Below are 25,564 nucleotides of genomic sequence, written 5' to 3' on the forward strand. Positions count from 1 at the left end.
AAAAAACAACGACATGTCTTTATTGTTCATTCTTCATTGAAAAAAACAAGTTTATACAGAAAATTACTCACATTCCTGAGAACACATATTGATCACAGATGGGCATTGGGGAGGACGATCAGGGGTTGGAAAAGAAATAATTGTTTTTACAATGGACAGAGGACAGAAAATGACGAAGTTCTCATCTTCCTGAGATACGGAGATATTTAAACACCCACATACACAAACCAATAGGTTACAAGACTGGTGTGGCAGAAGAACAATTACAACTTCAAATGAGGATGGATTTAGACTTTTCATAAAGCTGTGCATATTTCTGTGCATCAATTGAGCTCTGAGAAATGAATGTCAGTAGTACAACATTTCAGTTGCCTCCAAAAACAAACAAACATGGGAGACAAACAAGAATCCTTCCGTTAGTCAAAACTTAACACTTGCAAGAATACATTTGCCGGCATTTGTGGTCTTTTCTTTTTACTATAATGTGATGGCATATTGATTTATGGCAAAGATGGTCTAATTGTTGAAAACCACATCACAAAAATACTACAAATTTGACAGCCTTCTCCCAGAGAAATAAGGGAAACAGCTCCATCTAGCGAATCACTGGGCTCATTGCATCAAAGCAGCAAAATACGATTCAAAGTACAAAAATCCCAGTTAAACCAAATTAGAACTGGGCCTCATCCTCCATGTCACAAACTTGGACTTGAGGCTGGATGGAATTGGCTCAAAGAAACAATATGCATGTTAAACATACTCGGGATTGGCATTTTGTTGTATATGTTCAGAAAAGAAATACTAAAAAGAGGGAAACTCGTAAATAAATCAACAAAGACTACATTTAATAATACTTCCTACAATACACATGGATGAACTTCTGCGTGGCTTAGTTAAAAACTATGCTTTAAAATTATTTAGCAAAATATACTTTGTCCTTTGAATTGTTAAATTGGTCTCTGGGATGAAAAGCTATTATTGCTGTCAGGAAATTTGGAAGACAATTGTCAGACTAAGAAATCAATTTGGTTTTTGCATTCTAATGGCTCGGTTAGTATTTGCAGCAACAACAAAAAAAAGGCAATGTTGTTGCAATAACATTACAATGCAAAATGTATTTTCCACTAGAAGGAACAATAGCAATATTAAAACAGTTTTACAAGCCTCCTTAAAAAAAAATCATATTAAAATTCAGGCTGTAAAGTAAAAAAAACAAACAGAAACAACTGATCTGAAGACAGTGATACTTCAAACTTGAATAAAACTGACTGTCTCAGCCCGAGAGGCGCTTAATTGAGAATTTTGTTGCAGAACAACCTGTATTATGCTTGTTACACTTAACATGTTTCAGCATGAGAATTCATATAACTGCTTCACATTAACTCAAGATGTAAAGATTTTTTTTCACAATTTCCAGTCATCAGTAGTTCTTAAAAAGTTTGTTATCCCAAACTAAGGATCTTCTTCCAAGTTAGGATTAATGGCATGTTTTATATTCACACAACACACGTGTCCAAACAGTCGAGTAAATAGAGACATCACCCTGTCAATTCATTTTTCGTATTAAAGCTAACTGTCCCTCTGTCACACTGTCATCCCTGCCCGAGTTCATACAACCTCCATACTGACAGGTGGATCAGCACATCTGCATCATAGAAGTTTCAACATGTTCACCTGCATTATTTCTCCCACAATGTTTTCTAGAAATGACTATTGCTGCAACTACTACTTCCTTTACCGATTTGTTAAAGAACAAATATTAATGACGGTCTCATTACAGAGAAAATGTTTCCCTTTACACAACAATGAATAAGGTTAGAAATAAGCACACATTTGGCAAAGTGAAGAGACTTAAAATGCCAAATATTCTTTTGTTATTCTAACCTATTTTAGCCTATTTCTTTAAGAAATGTTCATGCCCATTCCTTATACATAACATTTTACTAAACCAAATGTAATCCTAGTTTGGAAGCTATTTGTCTAATAATATACATAAACCTTTGTAATATAAAGTAATCTTTGAAAATATATAATTGTATTTAAAATTAGAAAAGCATGTTGAACAGAAATGATGGGCTTTTAGGAGCAGATTGAAACAAATGATATAAACAAAAGATGTACAATGTTGTATAGAAAGCCTCCAACCAAGGGTTGTGTGTCTGAAGAAACACGTCGCTCCTTCGAACAAACAACAAGAGTTATACAACATATGAAAAAATGAAAGTAAAATAGAATTAAAAGGGCTCAACTGTAAACACAAGAAACACTCTTGCTTGTTGTGACCAATTTCTTTAGTGGCCCAACTCTATTATGAAGAGCAATTGTGCTTTAATTAGATCTAAGGACACAGGAACCATATTCACACTTAGCAGTCAAGAAAACTAACAACTAAACGGTTGCTGAGAAGGATGCAAATAATGGTCATTACTTTACAATTCAAGTTATTCATCCTGCTGAGCATAAACAACCAAAACATGAATGGAAGACATGTGTACTTTCCTGCATATCAGGCAGCTACTCAAAAAAGGGCACAGATTGTCTCAGGTCTAAATATGTTGGGTGCTTTTAGCTTGAATCATAATCTATACCTGATCTGCAGAACAAGTCGCTCATTTGTGGCTTTGAAGAAACAACCCTTCTGTGCAGCTCTTTCTCCTCCTCGAATCTAGCAAAGCAACTCACATCTCACAACATAGTGCGGCCTCCGGAAATGTCTCAGCTTCCTCTTCCTCTTATACTCAAAGTCTGCCTGTGCAGCCTGACCACAACTTTAGCTGTTGAGTAAAAAAAAAAAAAAAAAAAAAGTGGTACAGCCTGACATGCGAGAGTCTAATACCAATTTACACCAACCATAGAATGATTAGATGAAACAAAGTAATTACTTCATCTGCCTTATTGGTAACTTAGCCTCAAGTCAAATGGTAAAGTTATTTGCTTTTTTTAAATGATGTTGGACTAAACCCCAGAGAGCTATAGGGGATTTACTTCACTATTTAATTTCCACTTTTGTCATACTCAGGACCATGTATGTCCAAAATACAGTAACCCCCCCACCCCGTTAAACTAAAGAAAAAAAAAACACTAAACTGTTTTAGTAGATTGACGAGCTCAAACATACATACCCTGACTAACTTCACCTTTAGCTTACCTATTAACCATAATTTAAAAAGTAAACATACATGTTAAAAAAGGACAAAGAGACAGTTTTGGCACTACTCTACGAGGATTTCCTCAGTCTTTATGGGTTCCAGTGGGGTGCCAGAGTTGGACAAATCAGAGCCGTCATCTTTGGAGTACTCTTCGCGCTGGAGCAGCATCCCCGCGCCTGCATTTCCCTGCAGCCCCACTAATCCCCCTTGCGTAAAGCACAAGTGTTTGATCACCTCATTGGGACTGGAGAAGGTGGTCGCGCAAATGTTGCACTTGTAAGGCTTTGACGAGCCCAGGAACATCGCCTCCATCTGGCTGCTGTCGTCGCCCGCGGCGCACAGCTCCATGCTCTGCCGGTCCACCATGGTGTAGGTGTCGGCCCCCTGGTTCAGGCACACGTGGCGGGCTGCCTGGTTGGCCCGGCAGAAGCTCTTGCCGCAGGCGCTGCATTTGAAGGGCTTGCCCGTGTGGATGTACATGTGTTCACGCCAGTGGCTCTTCTGAATGAACTTGCGCCCACAGGTAGAGCACTCGTACTTCCTCCGCTTCACTTCCCTGTCCAAGTCGGCACTCTCTAGGTTGTCGATGTCCGCAATGTCTGACGGAGGTGGCGTGTCTGCCTGGGAATTCAACCCTCCCACCCCCCAGCTGGAAGTGGACACTTCTGCTCGTGGAGAGTCCGAGTTGGTTCCTGAAACAGGCGTTTGCTCGCTGTCACTGATTACCTCTACTGCTCTTGTGGCAGGCAAGGCACCTGACCCCGCCTTGCTTCCCTTTAGGACCCTGTCTAACTCTAGCATGCTTTGTTCTGCACTCATGACAGGTGAGACTGCATTGCTAGGCTCAGCTGGCACCTGCTGTAGAGAATGGGTATGTTGGAGGAGATGCTCTCTCAGTAGGCTTCTCTGGGTAAATCGACTCCTGCACAGATGACACGAGTAATGCTTCCTAAAGGAGGAGTTCCTCTTCATGATGCTGGGCTTCACATGAAGGATGGCAGTGGCCGAGGAAGCATCTGCACTTTGCAAGTCCCCCCCTCCCTCATCAACTGTAGGCTTGGTACCGCTGGTCGAGGCCTCCACGTCTGGGGGTGAGTCCGCTAGCTTGGACAGTAAGGAATTGGCGTATGAAGCTGTGGCAGCTGGTGCAGATAGATACTTCCCTTCTGAGCTCAGCTGCTCCATGTCAAAAGGAGAAGAGAGCTGCCGTCGAGAGGGCACTCTAGGTGACAGCCCTACCTGTTGGTCAGAGATCTGGATGCCGTAGAGGGAGGTGGAAAGGTTGATGCTGTGCTGCTCAGCGTGGGAATACACTGACTGACTGGCCTCCTGCAAGAGTGGATAAGCGTGCAAGAATCTGACCCCCTGCTCCAGCCGTGCAGGGTCTATCAACTGGGGTGCAAGCTTGCCTGTGTACATCAGGTTGAGGAGGTAGCTGAAGATATCTGGCTGTATGTCAGCAGCCTTCAGGCGCACGCAATCACTGAAACACAACGACATTACAGTTAAATAGTGACTAATGATGTCTGAGGTCTCCATAATATTAGATCATGTTGTCCATTATAAATGGAAATGACTGCTCCTCATTTATTTACGATTTGAGGAAAAATCTGCTTAATGCCAGAGTTGGTATTCTTCTTCAAAATAGCTTTTGTTATATTTGTTAAAATTTCCTCTACATCCAAACAGACAAATAAAAAATCTAATTTTGTGACAAAAAGGACTGCAATATGTCTATCCAATAAATTCAGGCTTACAGCCCTTTTCAGTTGGATAAGTCTAAAAATGTAGCGTACTCTTGCTAGTTTCTTAAAATTAGCAATTGTAGCATTAGGTTATTGGTCACAGGTTGTTGAAATCTTCCATGTGAATAAATGGGTTTGGGTCTGTATGTCTTTCAGTTATCAGGGCAGCAAAGATACCTGGTTTAGATCTGAATGCCCTTACAGACCCTCCAATTTGTCACCTCATTGATCAAACAATAGCATTAGTTGTGGGTCATCACACTAAAAATGATTTAGATACATTCCAGTGTTTAACTACAGAGACAAAAAATCTTCAGGGTGTGACAACATGAGAAGTGAGTGTTATTTTGACATGGCATCTGTTAGTTTTGGCAGCAGAATTTGGTATTAGGTTTATTCTCTGATGTGACAACAAAAACATATCTTAGCTCTGTATTGAGCTGGTGTCCAATACACCTATTAATAAATTCTTCCTGTACCTGTCCTGATGAATGAAGAGCATTCGGAAGTAGTTTGAGAAGGCAGCAAGGACAGCTTTGTGGGCTTTGAAGAAGACATCTCCGATAGCCACAGTGCAGTCGCACAGGAAGCCAAACTCCCTCTGAGCGTTAAGCTGCTGCAGCAGGATAAGACCATGGTTGGCCAACTCCATTCTTCAACCTGCACAAAAGGCGAACACACACACACACAGCAATGAGTTTCCTGTCTGGAAGGAGACCAGAGTTTATTGTGACCACAAAGTGTCAAGCTGACGAGGGTGATCTAACGACCTTGTATAGGCTAGTTTAACACAACAGCGAAGAGTCATTTTGTGAAGTTGGAGACGATTTATCAAGCACTAATGTCACAGACATTTTTGCTAATTAATGATCTGACTGATATGAGGGGGACAAAAACATCCCAGTCTCATTGTTTTTCACTGTATTGTACAAGTATTTGGACATGTTTTGCTATGTTAATAATTAAGAGTAAAAATCAATGACAACCAGTTCTCATTATGAGAATACCAGTCTCACATAATCCCTTTGATCAATCCTTGATGGTGGTATGGTTAGCGCTAAACATGCAAGCTAATTACTGTGCAAACGGGTTAATCTAATATATACACCCCTCTAATGTTCATCGTGTTTTAATTTAGATCCACTTTGACACCAGGTTTTACAGAAATTGAGCTCCAGAGGTTTCTACACTCAAATGTCAGCGAGAGACACTGAAAACAAGTAGATGAAATAGTTTATTATCACTACGGCTCTTTACTCTTTGAAGACTGTGAGGAAACATCCTTTTGCAGGACATGGTTCATACGGCGCCCAAGCCGACCAAACACAAGCTCAAGGGACATTTCAGAGCTATGTGCGTTCTGCTGACCAATAAGATGGGTGTTGTTGACCTCAAAGGTCACTGGAAGACTACAAGGGCTCCAGGCCATCACATGATCAGGGTTTTGGGTGTTGACACACATTCCTAAAGCAGAACTGGTTCTACCCCCCTTCAAGTGGAGAATGAAAACAGCCTGTGGGCAGGGCGAATCTCCCTTCTCCAGACCTTCCTTCACACCACACAGCCTAAGGCAAGACTCTACAAGGACAGAAGATGATGGATACCTCATCAGCCATTTTACCCCCAATAATCAGAATCAATACCTCTGCATATTCCCTGCTGTTGACAAAAACATTGATGAAGCCCTCTCACATATGCATTTCATCAGAGAGGTCAGAGTGCAAAGACATTGGCACTACAGCGCTCCAGGAAAAGGCTAGGTTTCCGTGTCTTGTGTGAGGGGAATACAGCAACAGCAGTCCCTTAAGATGCAAAATACCCAGTGTCAACCATGCGCTTGTCACACATAACTTCAATATACTGCAGTTGCAAGTTATTAGGTACACCTAGCTAATATCGCAGTTTATTACCAGTCTTGCATTAAATCCTGCCATAAGTGCACAACATCTCTAACTATGCCATTCATGTCATTGAGAATAGACTAAATACCACAATTCAGACGCACTATAGACTCCAGAAGTTTAATCAACACCCGTCGAAAAAAGTTAAAAATTGATTATAACGTTCATTGTTGTAGAATTTATTGGGCCGTTAGTTTTATATAGAAGTACATTAATTACCTTTAAACTGAGTTTACTCATCTCGTCAGTTCAGTAGACTGAAACAGAAGTAGCTCACCCTCTCTGCTGCTCTCCAATACATTTAATAAACAAGACGTATTTTATGCATGGTTGCACTGACCCAGCTTTTACATCTTTATTACAAGTTGTTAGCTATTGCAGAAATTTAGATAATTGTTAGTTATAGTGAGCTGCACAGACCTAGATCTGAATTCAACGTGTGACAGTAGTAAAATACATATACACGTTATCATTGCCAGTAGATCCACATCTAAATAGCAACGTGTTACTTAACTTGCAAAAATATCAATTTATACCATTTAATACATTTTCAACTTTAGACTATTTTTTGTTCAACCTTTTCAGCAGTCTGTATTTCTTCCTGGTGTAATTTGGATTAATCCCAGTTGTTTGGAAGCCTCAATATTGCTATCTTTTATGGGAGGATTTACATAGACCCAAAAGGGCTTTAGTTTGAAACGGTACGGTTTGCCTCCAGCTCAGCCGCCAACATGTGTGTTGGTTGGTGGCTCCGGAGATCTTTTAGGGTTTCCTGAAAGTAGTATTATGAATACGTGACTCCTTGGCAATACTATTAATAAACCGCACAACTACTGACCATATGAATTCAACTTGTAGTCACACAATCCAGTCAGTTAGCCACAATAGCCTGCCATGTGGTAATCAACGCCGACTTGTTTGCAACAATAAAGCACCGCCCCTGATGTGATGTAGACACGTGGAATAGTTACTTCCGTAGAGAGATTTACTGTAATTCTGAATATACACACGTTAAAACTGCTCGTGAGTAAAGCACGCGACGAATGTAGCGTAAACATACAGCGGGGATAAAACGAAACGATTGTAAAAATCAAAAAAATAACAAAGTACGCGACGCCCTGTAGCAGGGGACATAGCCTATAAAACGAGCGCGCCTAGACTGCTCCTTCCCCTGCCTCGGGTCTCTCTCGGTTGCTATTGCTAGCGAGAGAAAAACGGACATACAGGCACGCGCACGCGCACACCACGCACACACAAACGCGGGGAAAGAGAGCGAGAAACGCAAGGGGGATGGGGTTGGTCACGAACGCGTTTCTTTTAACTTCCTCCGTGACAATTACAGTTGGTCCGAGGCGCGCACACAAGTAACCAAATAACGTACCGCTAACCGGTAAACGAGCGAATGAGTGTGTAGATACAAAAACAGCCATACCTGCTCTCCGGTTTAGACCCGCGGAGTTTGCCGTGTCGCCGTTGTTTGTTTGTTACCGGGGACTCGACCGTCCTCTCTGGGCTCGCAGCGGCTTGTACTGTTGCTAGCGAACGCAGCATTCGTTGGCGGCGGAGAGGGTCGTCCGTCGTTGTTTTCCGGTTAGGGGTTTTACGTTACAATCACATGACTGTGGGTAAAAGCCAGCCAAGAAACAGCCGTTGTAAAAATCCGTTGAGCAAGGGGGCGGTTGAGTTAACGTTAATTTTCCGCACTGTGTAACCGACGTGAGATCAACCACCGCTACACATTTTTTTTTTTTTTGACAGCCGGTGAGTTTGAACATTAACAGCTACGCCGACTCACCGTGTGGTGGTTAATGCCGTTAACGACATGTTAAACATAAAAACCCAAGCGTGGCTTCTGAGTGTAGCTTACATACGGGTGTTTGTTTGACCCTCACCGAGAAAAACGAACAACATTCAGTCGTATCTCATTTGTATTTTTAGTTAAGCTTAAGCTAACACCAGATTTGACATTTTCCACAAGTTACACGTATGAATACACGTATTGTGAGCGGACACATTTTAAATATTTTTAGTTGATGTTATGGCAATATCAAAACAAGACTGTAGCCTTATTAATAAGACAAATATTAAGATATTTTTTATAGACTAGTTATATATCCAAATCTATATATGGCCATTATTAAAGTACTTTTCCCCTTTTTAATAACGGAGTAACACAATTATGATTTTGAATGAAACAACAAAATGCTACAAAGTATGAGGTCTCTACAACATAATCACAAAATGAATTAACTTACATGCAAAAAGTATATTATCCCTAACAAATGTTGGTATCAACGTAGATTTGTCTGGAAATTTCTTTCTTTCTGATAAGTATGTTTTGTTAATTTCTTCTCTAAAGTTTTGATCTCAAAGACTAGTATTAGAGGCTGAGAAAAACAGACAATACAAATTAGAGTTGCCAGTTTAAAGTGTAGAGTGTGATAGTGGGGCGAAGGCCCACAGTAATTTCTGTCTGACAATCATAGAACATAATTAATGAAATATGAATTATTAATATAATGGTTAATGTATTTTTTGTTGTTGCTGAAAACCAGGAATTATGATTTTATTTTAAAATATATATATATAGCCTTGTAATTTTTTCTATCAGGCATAATTTTGGTAACAATGTAATTTGAAAACGCCATAAGGCAAGGCAGGTTTACATATACAGCCCAATTCATACTCTGAGGCAGTTCTAAAGGCTTTTATATCAACTTAATATTTATAAGTATAACTTATCAAGCTCAATTTGTTTTTAGAGGACTGAATTCACCCTGGACAGGGCTATTGACCTATTTATAAATGCAGAATGTGATTTCCACAAAACGTATTAGTTGTATGACACAAGATATTGTATACAGATTCAACAAATGTTCATACTAGCCAATATTGGTCACTGGTAAACAACTGGTTTGTAGTTTGCATATATGTCACTATTGGATTATCATGTTTTGATATCAGACTATGCACTCATTTCCAAGCACCCTATGTGTAAAAGAGTGCAGATAATAGTGCCAAAATCTTTAAACTGATCTACAAAATATACTTTTACTCAAATGCTGCTGTTATGAGCTGCACAACAGCATCTAACAAATTTGCGCATATAGTAACCTGGGTACCCCCTTGCATACCATAACCAAGCAGTGTCACAACTGCATGTGCGTTGTAAACTGTGTCATTGACCACTGTAAGTTCAATAACCTTAAAATCACAACCAACAGCAAACAGAATTTCTGTGAGTTGTTTCTTTTGTGTGGAAATAGTAATTATAGCCGCTTCCTGTGGCCTACACTCAGAATGGGGTCTTAAGTTACAGCTGTTATTTTGTGATCCCAACAAAGGGTTGCCTGCCTGTGAATTGGTCAAGTCAAATGTTAATGGAAGCTCTTTTTTTTTTATAGAAAGAAGTACCATAAGAAGTGGTGGAAGTCTGGGAAATAGATTTAGACCAAACTACACATTGCCTGCACAAACAGTGTGAAGACCTTCGCACAAACGCACTTTGGAGTCACATCAATATTTTGACATCAGATGTTGCCCCATAGTGTAAACACCAATTATTTTTCCAGAACCTGTCATTACAGAGTTGGTTTTCAGCCTTAGGACAGGGAGTCTACAATAGGACCAGATCAAGCTCATTGTAACTCTGTAAACCCTTACTCGGCAGTCAGAGAAAAGGTAGGTTTATTTGACAAGGTGACGGAGGACAGAAGACATAAGAGGGGGCAGAAATATCTCTGAAGCAGGGCCTGAGGACCTTAAAGTCTCTGTCCCCTCAACAAACAATAGATCTAGATCTGATCCTGAAACTAATTAGCTATAGAAACAAAGTGTTTCACAAGCAAAATATTGATAGAGGCCACTAGTAGAGTAATAGTAGATAGTAGGGGTAATGACTACAGAACAAAAGCCTGCTTACTTTGCTGAAAGGCCCACAGCAGGGGTTTATTTAAAGAAGCAGATCAACTGTTACCACATGGCTCATTTTTTTTCATCAATAAGATCAATATATTTGCATCAATAGTTTTTTAAAATACTCGTCCACCATTAGGGGACGTCTGTCTGTCCGGTCAGCTTCTGTACATATGGCTTCCTTATGCCTCATTAATCTTCTCCTGCTTCCTTTTCTCAGAGGAGAGAGACGCGGACTGGACTTTCACATGACTGCCCTGCCACTGATTTTAAACTAAATCGATTCTTCTTGCATAATGCCAAAAACACAGCAAAGACGGCATGAAATTGCTTAAAATGTAAAAGTATAGCGAGATTTACTCAGATTTGGCGATTTCCTGTCGTCAGGGCACAATTTGCACACGACATTTAGTTGCTCGGGCCTACTGTTGCATGAGACGACTGCGTGGTGAGCTGAAACACCTGTTTAAACAGCGCCTTTAACGTTAGCTCCCCCCACCCCCCATGGCCTGTTTTGAAACCGGAGTGGTGAGTCACTCTTTTCTCGGTTTAGAAAAACAGATCCGGCCAGGCTGGGGCCCGGTGGGGGGATGGGAGGCCGGCGGTGGATGAACACCGGAGGTGGACGCAGCTGGACTCCCACTCCCAAGGACCCCACATCCTGACAACGGCCCCGTCGTGTTCCCATAGAGACCGGGGCTGGTCTGCAAGTGAAAAAAACACCGCCAGAATGATTTGATATGCGTGTTTTCCCAGCTCCGTAGTCGCGGGTGCGGCAAATCAATTGGTCATGTTCTTCAGAAAAAATACCAAGAGTGGGGAGACCTTCCCGTATACTAACTATAAAATGGAGCGTTAACCTTATGGGTGGACCTACTTGAAGCGCCAATGTCTTTTATCCTTTTATTTTTAGACTTTGGTGAAAAGTGATAAGCAACAAAAAAAAATATTCTTGATATTTTGTTTATGGTTAGATTAATGTGTTTCTTTTACTATACGTTGCACATTACTGTAATACTTCATATGTTCACAAATACTAACTCAGTATTTAATTTAGCGTCTCCAGCAGGTACTCACTACTAGAGTAAAGCTGTCTGCCTCTTACCAGAATCATCAGTCTACCCCCGCCTTCTTTTCCCGCCAAAAGCCTCGGGGGGTGGGGGGTGGGAGTGTCGAATTCGAGCCTTTTTCTGATAGAGCGAATCAATGTCTCCATGACAACCGTTGCTCTGGACGACTGGGATGCTTGGGGTGCTGCCGCAACAACAGAGGGGCCATGCGCAATGCGGCAGCGCGCGTGGCTCTCTTTCGTACCACAATCCAACCCAGAAATATTCATTTTGAAGTCTGTAACGCTGACGGCTCACGTGTGCTAAAAACAGTGAGTTACCCTCAACTAAACAAAGTGCGACGTATCATCTTAAAAATATATTGGCGGCCGACACACGCAACGTGCCAACCAAGCACTGACCGCTAGATGGCGGCATCGCCCCCTAAATAAAACTCAGCTATACAAGGAACCAGAAAAGATATTAAAATGTTAAAACACTTGTTCCCAGAAACAGAGGAAGCGTCAAGCTTGATACAATTAGTTTCACCTTAATAAAATCCACCGTCACACGTCGCACCCGAGCCTCAAGCAAACCCCGAAACTTTGTTCCTGTCCCCGGACATTTGATCGATAAAGTTTGAATTTTTGAACCGACTCCCACTGCTACAATGATGGCGGCTAATCGGGCGGTGCACGGAGTGCCCCCTTCACTGTCTGCTAAAGTGGTTGGGTACGTTGACAGTTGCTCTTAACACCTCTTTCACCGTGTTAAATAATGTGGCTAACCGAAATTACACTGCTTTATCGAAGCGGCCACGCTTGTCGTGTTCAAACCAGCAGCAGTAATAGTTAGCTCATTGCTAACATACATCCAGGAAGTTGGTAATTAACGTTTACTGAGTATACACGTGCAAGCATATAACGTGCACTCGTTTAACTTTAATCTATTTGTTGTACCAGCAAGTATCGTTTCGCAGTAGAACAGTCTACAAAGTAAGGGCTAACGTTAACTTTACGACTAACGAGGTAAATTAGCTTGTTGGCTCACGGCGGCATACACCTGCTAATGTTAGAACGATAACATGGAGTGTCAGTGTAATTTCAGTGTCTGTACCGTGTCTCTGCAGGTCATTTGCCTATTTGACTGTGAGAGACAGATTGCCCACCATCCTGACTAAAGTTATCGATACAATACATCGCAACAAAAACAAGTTTTTTGAAGAATATGGGGAGGTAAGAATTGTTATTGAGGAATTGAAATCGAGTTGTTTTCATCGACCACTTGTTTTCTTTAGCTCATTTGAAAACCTAAATTGTATCCTTGCCTGTGTTCCCTCTTTATTTTCATACAGGAAGGTATCCGGGCAGAGAAGCAAACGATATCTCTGCTGTCTAAGATGAGAAATGAGCTGCAAACGGATAAGCCAGTTCTTCCACTAACAGACGAACTGCAAGACACGGAGTGCTGGAATCAGTACCTGCAGAGACAACAGGACTTGCAAGGAGACCAGGAGTCAGTCAGCTGGTTCACGTCTCCCTGGCTCTATGTGGAGTGCTACATGTATCGCAGAGTACAAGAGGCTCTCTGGCTCAAGTGAGAAGTATTTCCATTTTATGATGGAATCTTTTGCCGCCCTACTAACCACTTTTTGAGTATATTTCTCAAGTAAATATAGTCAATGGACTTGTACTTATAGAGCACTTTTCCAGTCTTCCGACCCCTCAGTGATTTTACGCTACATGTCATTCATACACTGATGGCAGGGGCTAACATGCAAGATGCCACTCGCCCATCGGCGTCTATCTAAACATTCGCACCCCGATGGCGCAGCCTTTGGAAGCAATGAGGAACGATGTACTGTACCTTCTAAGCCCCTAAAATGCTTTTTTTGTTGTTCCTTTTTCTGTTCTCGTCATGATTCTATTTGTTTCTATTTATATTTCAGTCCTCCCATCAGTGACTATGACGTCTTTAATGAGGGAAAGACTCAGAGCTTCTTTGAGTCTCAGCAGGCTATGATGACCTTATGTACGTACTTCGAGGGCGTCAACAAGAATATGGAGGAACTCTCCAAGAATCATCTGCTTGATCATTTTAACAAACTGCTTCAGGTAATATATTTTATATCAGCATAATGCATAACAATCACATAAGTGAAGGTAAAAGCTACAGTATTTAACATTTTGTTTAAACAATGGTTCAAATTATATGTAATGTGAACCCATAGCGCTGGTATTGATGAAACCATGTTACCACCTAGTACCTCACCCTAATCTGCAGTTCCCCTTATCTTTTTTTGAGCATTTTTTTCGGGTAGTTTTTTGTTGCATGTAACTTCAATGTTTTAACCTCCTTTCTGGCTGCTGATAATTTTATTAAAAGGATAATTGGTATGTGATGAATGTATAAAGTTACATTAAAAAAAATCTCTCCATTTTCATTTGTTCTTTTCAGGGTCATAAGTGGACACATTACAATTGGTTTGTGTTTAACTTTTTTATTTGACTTTTCTTAGGTTTCTCTATGGGGGAACAAGTGTGATCTGTCTATCTCTGCTGGCCAAGACAACTCACAAAAGACCAGTCCAATAGATTCCCTGAACAGCCTGCAACCCTTCATCTTGGTGAATGACTCCAACATGGTATGGTCAGCTCTTCTTGCAGCTCAGAAGCCAGGACAGTCCGAGAAAACCACTGCAGCCAGAGTGGACATTGTTCTAGACAATTCTGGCTTTGAGTTATTCACTGACTTGGTCTTAGCAGATTTCCTGATTTCCTCCCGCCTTGCTCGTGAGGTCCATTTTCATGGCAAATGCTTCCCATGGTTTGTCTCTGATGTCACGGCTAACGATTTTCAGTGGACCATTCAGCAGACCATGGCGGCCAATCATAAGTGGATGTCAAAGAGTGGTGTCCAGTGGAAGAATCACCTGAAGGAGGGCGTGTGGTCCTATCATGATCATCCTTTCTGGACACAGCCCCACGAATTTTGTGACATGGAAGCCGATGCGCCTGATCTGTATGCGACCCTGCAGGGGGCAGACCTGGTGCTGTTTAAGGGAGATCTCAACTACAGAAAGCTGACGGGCGACAGGGAGTGGGCTCACACAGTGGGCTTCAATACTGCGCTACGAGGTTTTGGGCCTGCACCACTGTGTAGCCTAAGGACTCTCAAGGCCAACGTTCAGGTTGGTCTGCAGCCGGGCCAAGGGGAGAAGCTCGGCTCCCAAGATCCTGATTGGATGACTAGCGGCAAATACGCTGTCATTCAGTTCTCCAGCTCAAAGTCAGAACAGAAAGGCTGATCTCACTGGAAAGACGTGGATTCATAAGAACATTACAGTAAGAAGTACCATAAGGAATTACCTTTCAAGCCATAAGACCAAGTCTTTGTTCCTCGTGGTCAGTTAGCACTGCGTCATGTTTGATACAGAAATGTACATTAACAGACATATTTGAGTTATTTTCACACTATTTTTACTATGTTGTAAAATGTTAGCACTTTAGATCTTAATGTTTCTTCACAATTTAAGCAATTGTTTACGGTGACAAAGTTATCCTCAGAGGTAATAAATCTTTTTTTTCTTTTTTTTCTGGCAAATGGCTAATATGTTGTGAATTTGATCTCTAGCTCAAGTGTTGTGCACAATGTATTAAGACATACTGTTTACAGGTTATGTAGATATTAACTGTTTTTGAGTAAGAATTGGGCTTTATAAATCTCTTTCCTAGATCAGCAATACATTTTTTTGGTATGCAATATTTTTGCATTCCTTGTCATTGATATGCATGTATCAAAACATGCAGACAGTCATTTACATTCTGCTAAAGTGGATCGTAACATTGTTTGATAACCTTTTTGCTTAGTGTAAAAGATGGTAGACTGTTATTGGGGCAGCGTAACAGTAACAGTGACAATGTGTGCTTGTTTTGGTGGCAACCCAGACCTTCAAAGATGCAAGTGGATGTGATGTCATCAAAATTTTCCCCATCAGTACCATGGAGGTGATAACTGGATTCTTCTGCTGTGTGAAATTATCTAATTTTCATATATGAGTTTGATTTAATAAAGAACTGCAGAACTGGTCTTTTTTCACCTTTTGTGTTTTACTTTACAAACATTAAAGATAATAGATGTCAGACAAGTAAACACCTGGCACTGTTGTCTAGTATATGAAACCGCATGGTTTATTAATCTCAGTCAATATTGTTTAAGTGCAGCAACAGTATTTTTAACCAAAAATTGTGAACTTATTCACTTAGAAATGTGAGCAAATGCATGTGACCACAGATGATAATCCACCAGTAGCTGTCTTAAATGTTTACCAGTTGTGTGACATTGTTCATTGATTTTCCTTATTGTATAACGGTTGTTGACGTTTCATGAACTCAGGGTCAGTGTGGACCCAGAAAAACAGCTAGAAACATGTGCATTACAATTCCAGAATGAGCTGGGAAAGCTGGCTGGCAGCATTAAGGCTGCTGGCATGCTTTGTTAATGTGGTCCGCCATTCAAATTAGATGAGTCATGACAATTTGCAGCCTATCTTGAGCCATTTATGTGATTTAGCTTTAGTTTCATTTCTAACCTTTAATTTTTCTGCTTCCTCATTCAACAGAGTCTTTGGTTTATTCCAGTGGAAATACAAAAAAATATGTACCATCAGGTCTACTTGTTTTCCACTTGACCTGACATCTTGAAAATTGGGCCGTTTATTCAAGAAAGATGTTGCACAGAGAAGGAAAATGAAGTCCCTGTCACAAATGTTCAGGTTGTGCTCAGTGGGGGAAGTTGTTTCCTGTGATCATCTTTATGAATTTCTGGCTGACAATTTCACACAGAAATAGGTATATTCATTTCAAGATGAGGATTTCTTTATCATCATTTGTATAATTGGATCTGAATTCTAATATTTATCCTTTTTTTTAAAAATTGACATGTAACTACTTTTGCAACTACTTTTGTAAGTTTTCCTTTTAACACTTGTCTTGAATGTTAGTAAATAGTTTATTACGTTTCTTAGTATTTAAGCTTATATTTTTATCTTGATGCCTGCTCCCAAAATATGCAATGACTAATAGGATTTCTGACAATCCCAATCCTGGAACTTTTGTGCAGTAACCATGAACATTGATTTCTTAAATCTATATTTACATAAATACTCTGCCCTTTGCTTTGATTTGTTTATATAAAGTGTTCTATTTCATCTGTGACTTGACCTGTTAAAGTAATGATTAACTGGTACATGTTATGGTCTTATAATATCCTCCTTTCAATAAAATGTCACTTTTTTACATTTTTTTTTAAAATTTACTTTTATATCTGTAATTTTTGCAGTAATGTTTGTTAAAATATTTAAATTATGTGAAGCATCTGATTTTAATGACCATCAATTACTTCATTTGGGATTGATTGTGTAATTATTGGCTGTTGGAATGAGATTTGACCTCCTACTGTGTTTGCTGTGTTATGGTGACCTGGCACTAAAACACACCGTGGTTTAGTTATCGATTTGGCCACAACTTTAATTTATTTATCCTCTTTTTAACCTTTTCACTGTTACCATTGTGTTCAATGATCCCAGCCGGGTTTCTGAGAGCAGCGAGATGAGAGAGACGAGCAAAGAGGCAGAGAGAAGACCCACAGAAGCTGGTATGAGAACGATTCTCGTGTGAGATGTGAGTAGTGCACATGAGTAGCGCTGTTTAAAACCATTGTCCGAATGTTTCTCATTTGATTTGTTTGCTTTACTGTAGTCTCAGGTATATTCAATATTATGGCTACAAAAATAGGCCTGTCACACGTCATGCTGGTAGCTTGCCGAATATCTGTAAACTCATTACTAGTTTACGGATGTTTATTCTGTGGGTGCAAAAGCTTTTCCATGTAAGAAAAAGGTGAAGTTGGAAGAGAACATTTTCATAGCGGTGTCTGTCGTGCTAGAGAGGACAGGGAAGTTATTTGGGAATCACTATTTCCCTGTCCATCTTCCTCTTTCTTTATCCCACTAGCATGGGAGGAGCCTTTTTGGATATCTTTTTTTTTTTTTTGCAGCTTGGTGGGCGGAAGCTCAAGGCAGATAGGGCAAAGGGACTGGAAGAATAGTGGACCCTTCAAGTTGCCTGACGGGTTTTGTTGGAATAAAGACAGGAGATACAGGGAGAGAGAGAGAAAGAGAGAGAGAGGAAGAGCAGCACTCGTCTTCACTCCCCCTCCCAGCAATTGGGAGAGCAAGTCTAAATCATGTTGCATATCAGTGCTGTTGTGCTGTGATGTTGTTCAGGCAGAGCCCGGCGCAGAGCAGACAACCTTGTGGACCAGTACTCGGATCCAGGATCAGCCCAGCCCTCTCAGAACTGGAGACCCTCTCCCCGCAACCTCCCTCGCCTCCACCACGTGCCCACTTCAGTGACATGTATCCTGAAGAGAGCCGGGGGTCCGGAGGGGTAGCCACTGTGGACTTCCTGGAAGGGACATACGACTATGCCGCTCCCACCCCTGCCCCGACTCCTCTTTACAGCCACTCCACCCCTGGCTACTACTCGGCTCCTCTGGACTCCCACAGACCCCCCTCGGATGGCAGCCTTCAGTCCCTGGGCAGTGGGCCTGCCAGTCCTCTGGTGTTTGTACCCTCCAGCCCCCGACTCAGCCCCTTTTTGCACCCGCCCAGCCACCACTATTTGGAAACCACCTCAACACACGTCTACAGGTGAGGGAATACAGTTTGTCTTTATCGCCACAGTCGACAGAGGTGTTTGGAAAGAAGTTACTTTTAGAGACTCTGCATCAACAAATATGAATCACTACCTTCATTTTTTTTTAAATAATTAAGTGAAGTTGGTGAAGTTTTGTCCATTATCTAATAGTTTGGTCAGTTTTGGTTACGCTTTAATGATTATTTCACTGAAAAGAGAATTACTATAAAAACATCCATCGACCTCAGAGATTTTTTTCCCAATTTATTTTTTCCCAATTTGCCGTGATTCCAGCACAATGAATAATATCCATGAAGAAATGAATCATCCCCATCATTTCTACTGTATCGTCTCTACTGATTTGGTGTTTTGTAATGAGTGGTTGTGGGACATTTTGCCACATAACTGTATTTAATATCTTTCACTCACAAATTGGCATTGGTATTCTGTTCAGTCCTCACAATGCAGTTAGAAACAAAACGTAATTATATAACTGCATTGTCTTTTACTGCAAACAAAACAATGCCGCTATCTCAGTAGAAGGGATCAAGCTTTGCCCTGGTTTCTAATTCCAGAGATTAAGGACTTTGTCAAAGACCTTGAGAAAGGAACAATACGTAAGAACAACTCAAGTACACGTACAGATTGCTTCCTGGCTCAGGTGGAAAATAGAATTCTGCTTTTGTCTCTGCCACTGGCAAACTGAAGTTGGTGAGGTAAAGGTTAGAATGATGAATAAGTATTGCTGGCTCTTACTTTTTATGATAAAATATATTCATTAGAGCAATGTTTGAAAAAAGGTCCAACTATATTTTTTGGCAAGAAACGAAATGTATACATTATTTAATCTGCACCCTAATTTCTGAGATAATTCAACTGATCTGAAACCTGCGTCCTGTGACCAGTGTCCCCTCCAGTCAGCAGTCCGTATCCAGAGAGGACCAGTGCGGCACCAGTGACGAGTCTTACAGTCTGCGGGAGTCGGGGCCTGCAGCGGGGCCCGGGGGCTTTGAGATGGCCAAAGATACGCGTTTCTGTGCCGTGTGCAGCGACTATGCCTCTGGGTACCACTACGGGGTGTGGTCCTGTGAGGGCTGCAAGGCCTTCTTTAAGAGGAGCATCCAGGGTAGGTCATCTGTGGGTTATAGTCCCAAAAGTCTGTGAAACTTCCTCACTACGACATGACTGAAGCACTGTGTTTGTCTAGAGAATTGTAACCATTTAAAAGAACACAATTACCAGGACAATAGCCAACTTCGCAAATGGAGCACTGAGCCCCATGAACGATAGTTTTACTGTTCGTCGTCAAAAGACAATTTAGTGTGATTTAATCAGGAACATCTGGGAGTCTTAAAAACATCCACAACAGTTTAGTGCACCAGCTGCTTAGCAGGCTCATCGTATTCAAGTGTAACCCGTGAACTCAACAGCCTAAATTGTGATATTGTGAGGCTAAGAGCATGATAAATGTTAAAAAAAGAGGGGAAATATGTGTCATAAATTGTGATATTGTGAACACGAGAGAGTTTAAGTTCAGAAGGTAAAATTCAAATTTGAAGTTCTTTATTTTTTATTTGAAGTTTTTTTTTCTGTTTCTATTTTCACTCACATAATTTATAAATGTTCGCTCTTTCTTTGCATCTCATGTCTTTGATACTACATGATGTACTGCTGCCTCTGTGTGCTGATAGAAAACATCTGTTGTCAGTGGCTTGTAGCCATGTCTCTGATATGGCGCTCTGGCATATTGACAAGTCTTGCAATAGAAGACGGGTCATAAAGAAACCAATAGTCTCCATGGCAATGACAGACAAGTTTTAATTTTCTCCATCTCAAATCCATTTAAAATGGGAATAGAGTGTTCCTGGCTACTAAATAACATAAATCTGAACTGAACACTGGAGTTGAGGTCTTGAAGTAATAGATTTTCTTCTATTTCAGGTCACAATGACTATATGTGCCCAGCAACCAATCAGTGTACTATTGACAGGAATCGGAGGAAGAGCTGCCAGGCTTGCCGTCTTAGGAAGTGTTACGAAGTGGGCATGATGAAAGGAGGTGGGTAGACGCACTAGGAGATTTCCCATCTTTTTCGAAAACCAACCTCTTTTTTTATTTTACAAATGTACTTTTGTAAAACCAATTTGGTGTTGTTTACTAAATTTAGTTTAGTTATTATTAGTTATCCTGTTGTTTTTATCCGTTTCTTTTTGGTTAAAGTGTCTGATAAGTCTTCTATGGGTTGTTTTCTTTTTGCAGAATATAGCTTTTCTACAGATTGTTTTAATGCCAGCAAAACAAGATAATTTGATTGCTCTTTTCTTAATATGTTTCAAAATTGATGTATTTTGCTGAGAGGATTGGCACAAATATGAGAGTCCTGGTGGATGCAGATAAGCTTGAGACTAACTTTAACATGACCTTGAAGGGATTTCCTCTTAAGGAGTACGACTACTGATTAAAACACACCCACATTTTGTTTTCATACTTCTGGAATCACACAGGCATCCATGTAATCTGCACTGCTGGACTTTGTGGTAAAAACAGGATATGAAGTTATGTGTGACCGATGTGCCAGATGAGTTAGTGTGGTACCGTATGCTTGCATGTTGGTGGCGCTTTTATTGCTTTCTGTGTGGAATTATGTAGTAAACCACGACTTGATGTTTAAGGTGTGCGCAAGGACCGCGGGCGTGTTTTACGGCATGACAAACGGCGTTCTGGCACCAGTAACAAGGCCTCAAAGAACCTGGAGCACCGGACAGTGCCCTCTCAGGACGGGAGGAAGCGCAGCAGTAGCAGCAGCAGCAGCAGCAGCGCTTTTGCTGGAGGAAAATCATTGCTGACCAGCATGCCTCCTGACCAGGTGCTTATAGAACCATGTGGACAGGACATTTGGACCTGAACGAAGCAATAACCATCTAACATATTCCATATATTTACACATAATTACATTAAATGTGACTAGTAGATGTTGAGATATGTTTGTAGTCGCTTTAAATCTATTTAAAGAACAGCAGCATTGATTTTTTTCTGGTTCCATTTCTTTCTGTTTCTCTGCTGCTTCCACAGGTGCTCCTCCTGCTCCAGTATGCCGAGCCCCCGATACTGTGCTCCCGTCAGAAGCTGAGCCGACCCTACACCGAGGTCACCATGATGACCCTGCTCACCAGCATGGCCGATAAGGAGCTGGTCCACATGATTACCTGGGCCAAGAAGCTTCCAGGTACCGATCATTATTGTTTTATAGCCCATAATGCACTCCAATGTCTTTCTTGAGACTTGCCAGAAGTCTGTTGACATTCATGGCCCATTAAAATGAAAGATATCCTGTCTGCATTGTGGTCTGTAAGGAAATATTACAGTTTGACATTGTCCAAAATAAACCTAGTGTCCTTACACCACGGTTTTAGATATAGCAAATGTATTAAATTTCCCTAAAAGTGAATGGTACACAATGTAGTGGATAACATTATGACATGTAAGCTTAAAGTTCAATAATCAATCTAATTTCTTTATGTCAGGCTTGTTGTGATGTTGTGTTGACAGCTGTATTTTTAGATAGGTCATAAGTGATGACTGATAGGGATTATGAGTATATACATAGTTTTCTATGAAATTGCATGTTATACCTTTAACACTTTCAGAGGTGCACCTGACCTCCAGGTACACTGCCTTCTGTTGCTATCAACAAGGAACAAAAATGTTTTTTTTAAATGGTCCATTAAAGGATTCAGGATACAATGACTGAAAACATAAAAAATACATAACTTTTATAAATGTCTTCCCTTTACAAACTGTAGAGCAGAAAATTAGGTTTATAACATCAGTGCAAACTTAATTTCCTCAAGGTTCATTGACATCAAGCTTTGAAACCAGAACCTTCAGTTTAACAAAGTAAAATTCTTGCTTAGAATATAATAATATAATAACCTTATTTGTATAGCACCTTTAAAAACAGAGTTTAGGAAGTGCTCTACTGAGCAGCAAAGCATAGTCATACATAACATCAACACAGGTAAACAATTAAGAAAACAGGAGGCAAAAAGGCCATGAATACAACAGAGCGAATGGAAAACAAATAAAGAAATCAAACAAACAAATAAGCACCGGGGGAAAAAAAGAACTGTATAAAAGGACAACATAACTTAAAAGCAATTGTATAAAAAGGGGTTTTAAGAAGGAATTTAAGAGAAGTTACTGATTCTGCAAGCCTTAGCTCTTCATGCTTGTAGCTTTTGACAGATAAGGGAGACCTTTCTTGTGGAGGCACAGATGGACACACACACACACGCACACACGCTCACACACACACGCACACACACACTCAAACGCAAAGCCATTACAGCAATGGTTATTACAGTCATCACCTTTGAGAGGATTGTTTGGCCAATCTCCTAGCACCCCATAGAGCCTAAATGCAGTCAGTATAGGACACATCACCCTTTTATACACACACACACACACACACACACACACACACACACACACACACACACACACACACACACACACGCTCCCTTAGTGAGTAAATCCTGATTTTGAGGTGTTACAACCTTGTGCGTCACTAAAAGCCCAAAGGCACACAGTTTTAATTGCGAGGGGTCCTAACAGGGTACAGAGGGGGACAATGGGAGGGAATTGGCTGTAATTACATATGAATTGAGACAGCTGAGTGCCAGCGATAAGGCTTCGCAAGAGTGCAGAGATTGCAGGTGGTTTAATTTAAGTAGCCGTTCCCTGCCAGAACACAAGAGCGTGCATATTTTTTATAGACGGGATGAAGGTTCACAAGAAAACATTTAACTCTGGTATATTCTACACACCATATGGTGTTTATTTCAAATAGCATATGTGTTCAGGATGAAACGAATATTGCAGCAACATTCTCTAAAAATGTATCTTCTATTTTCTCTGAATTTCTTTTTAAGAGAAAAGATGCATCAAACATTCGTGACTGGTTTCCCTCAAGTGTGCAGAATGAGTCCGACTTGATTATAAACTGGAGACGTGTGGCGGATAGTTTATTATCATCATTATTTATGCCCATTATACACTATATAAGTAGAGGTATTGTGCCGTGTGTAAATACTGACACATGCCCAACAATTGGAGAAATGCACCAAAAAGGACTTAAGAAGAAGACAAGCTTGATCAGTTTGGATATCGACGTACTGTTAAATCAACTTGCACAAAGTAAACATGGTTTTCCAGTGGGCACAACTGGCGTTACAGGAAAATCATAAAGAATTGAGGAGCAGTAAGAAGTTCAGAACGCACGCAATATCATCCAAACGGTTTTGATAGTCTTAATCGGGATCAATGGACCAATGGTATTGCTTAGCCCGCTACTGTAATAATCAAATCATTGCAATCCTATGAAGATGTGTTAAATCTACTGTGAGTGTGCTGGGAATGATTGTAAGAATGCACTTTGCGTGTGTGCTTCTCTAGGTTTCCTGCAGCTGGGCCTCCATGACCAGGTGCAACTGCTGGAGAGCTCGTGGCTGGAGGTGCTGATGATCGGGCTCATCTGGAGGTCCATCCACTGCCCCGGCAAACTTATCTTTGCACAGGACCTCATACTAGACCGGTAGCCAGGAAGACTCATCGCACTTCTCTACGACATGCACCGATTTTTTTTTTCTTCTCATTCCCAATTTCTCTGTACCAGCTTTTCCTCCCTATTTCTCTATATCTCTCACTCTCAAATCTTAAGAGTGAGACATCAGCATTGTAGATTTTCCATTTCACACCTTTCCATCCATTGTGCTGCTGCAACACATCCGCCTGAGAGTGAAAGACTAATTACATGTCCCCCATGGAGTGGAGAGCAGCCTCTCTCTCACCTGAAATACCCCTCATCATTACTGTGCTGAGCTGGCAACCAGGGCCGAGATTTAATCAAGGACTCAATGCAAGGAATGATGGAAAAGGAGGAAGGATGGAGAGAGCGAGAGACGACGGGGAAGCAGCAGCAGGAGGAGGAGAGAGAGAGAGAGCTAAATGACAAACGGAGAGGACAAAAACATAGAGATGCAGACATGGATTTCTGCTCTGCAGGCACAGCCTGTTCCCTTCATTTCCCCCCGTGTTCAAAGTAAACAAGATAGCCAAACCACAGTATCTCCCTCTAGAGTGAGAAAGAGAGGGAGGTGGAGACAGAGACGGGGATGAGGGAGGCATGCAGGCAGACATCTTTTACCTTCTGATGTGTCTGATGGTCCCATTGGATTCAGATGTGTATTACAGAGTATTATCTCTAAAGCCTGGTCTCTGTCCTCACCAGATGGACATGATGACTAAAACACTGTGGGTCACGGTTCCCTCGGCTCTGGGTTGTCCGGTTCAATCTTTCCCTCTAAACACTGGACATTATTTACCTTTTCTGTCACTGTTTCAACTGTTTTACAGTGATTCAGTCCATTAGTTGTTTATCTGCTCTTTTGATAGTTTCATGGTTGCAGATGAAGTCAGGTGGTTTTTCGTTCTACTGTTGGTGCTCTGCAGCTCAGCTCTCGGGCTCTGCTTGTGTGACTTTCAGAATGCTACAAAAGAAAAAGATGAAATAAAAAACATTCTGCTGAACTCTCTCCCACTCCCTCCTCTTTTAGACTCCTCTGTCTGACTGCTGCTATAATACAGACTGACATTTTTCTTAATATATATGTAGGAGCCATTAGTTATGTCTGTGTATTATAGTGGTAGCATACCACTATAAATTAGCAGTTTAAATATGAGGCACAGGGTCAACTGACATGGGGTAATGACGCGTGGGTGACGGGGAGATCGCACAGAATACTGTAAGCGAGACACTTCAGAGGGAGACCAGGAAACCAATACAACACTTTGTATTATCAGCAGTGAAATAGAATTGAACGGGAAACTCACCCTAAGATATATACGAACGGCCTGGAATCTCTCTGAAAAAGCGAGTAAGGAACAGGATCTTCTCCCGCACCCAGCGGAGTGGATATTATAAATGGTGTCTTAATGTTTTTAAAAAAAAAATCTATGTTGCACTTTATTATTATTATCTGTCTTTATATGTTGGACAGGAGAGAAATGTTTTTTTTTTTCAATTCTTCTGTATGTTTGCACGTGGCA

General features: G+C 41.0%; 2 protein-coding genes across 6 annotated transcripts in view; one reads left to right on the forward strand and one right to left on the reverse strand.

The window, feature by feature from the left end:
- On the reverse strand, positions 1 to 8,645 carry zbtb2b (zinc finger and BTB domain containing 2b). Its single transcript, XM_068576739.1, has 3 exons — positions 8,228 to 8,645; positions 5,374 to 5,554; positions 1 to 4,632 (listed from the first exon to the last, which is right to left on the reverse strand). The coding sequence occupies exons 2-3, from the start codon at positions 5,544 to 5,546 to the stop codon at positions 3,213 to 3,215; spliced, it is 1,593 nt and encodes a 530-aa protein (XP_068432840.1). The 5' UTR covers positions 5,547 to 5,554; positions 8,228 to 8,645; the 3' UTR covers positions 1 to 3,212.
- Positions 8,157 to 25,564, forward strand: part of armt1 (acidic residue methyltransferase 1) — a 21,925-nt gene continuing 4,517 nt past the window's right edge. Inside the window, exons 1-9 of one of the 5 annotated variants that reach the window (XM_068576734.1) lie at positions 8,157 to 8,556; positions 10,200 to 10,476; positions 17,347 to 17,440; positions 18,046 to 18,471; positions 19,363 to 19,583; positions 20,399 to 20,515; positions 21,130 to 21,323; positions 21,530 to 21,683; positions 23,912 to 24,050. In XM_068576734.1, the coding sequence (XP_068432835.1) occupies positions 17,439 to 17,440; positions 18,046 to 18,471; positions 19,363 to 19,583; positions 20,399 to 20,515; positions 21,130 to 21,323; positions 21,530 to 21,683; positions 23,912 to 24,050 (1,253 nt within the window). In that variant the 5' untranslated portion in view covers positions 8,157 to 8,556; positions 10,200 to 10,476; positions 17,347 to 17,438. Of the gene's footprint in view, positions 8,557 to 10,199; positions 10,477 to 10,930; positions 12,492 to 12,888; positions 12,995 to 13,113; positions 13,356 to 13,707; positions 13,874 to 14,277; positions 15,848 to 17,346; positions 17,441 to 18,034; positions 18,472 to 19,362; positions 19,584 to 20,398; positions 20,516 to 21,129; positions 21,324 to 21,529; positions 21,684 to 23,911; positions 24,051 to 25,564 lie in introns of those variants that run through there. The other 4 variants (XM_068576735.1, XM_068576736.1, XM_068576737.1 and 1 more) reach the window with 4 other exon arrangements.

This window comes from Clinocottus analis, unplaced genomic scaffold (genome assembly GCF_023055335.1).
Source record: "Clinocottus analis isolate CAN_PGR_092001 unplaced genomic scaffold, fCliAna1.0.p SCAF_15, whole genome shotgun sequence".
NCBI lineage: Eukaryota > Metazoa > Chordata > Actinopteri > Perciformes > Cottidae > Clinocottus > Clinocottus analis.

What these genes read in the sequence shown, in the direction of transcription:
- zbtb2b (XM_068576739.1), bottom strand. Translation starts at nt 5,546, where the DNA reads ATGGAGTTGGCCAACCATGGTCTTATCCTGCTGCAGCAGCTTAACGCT. An exon ending in CTCTTCATTCATCAGGACAG is followed by an intron (nt 4,633 to 5,373) that starts GTACAGGAAGAA and finishes GTTGTGTTTCAG; the next exon opens with TGATTGCGTGCGCCTGAAGG.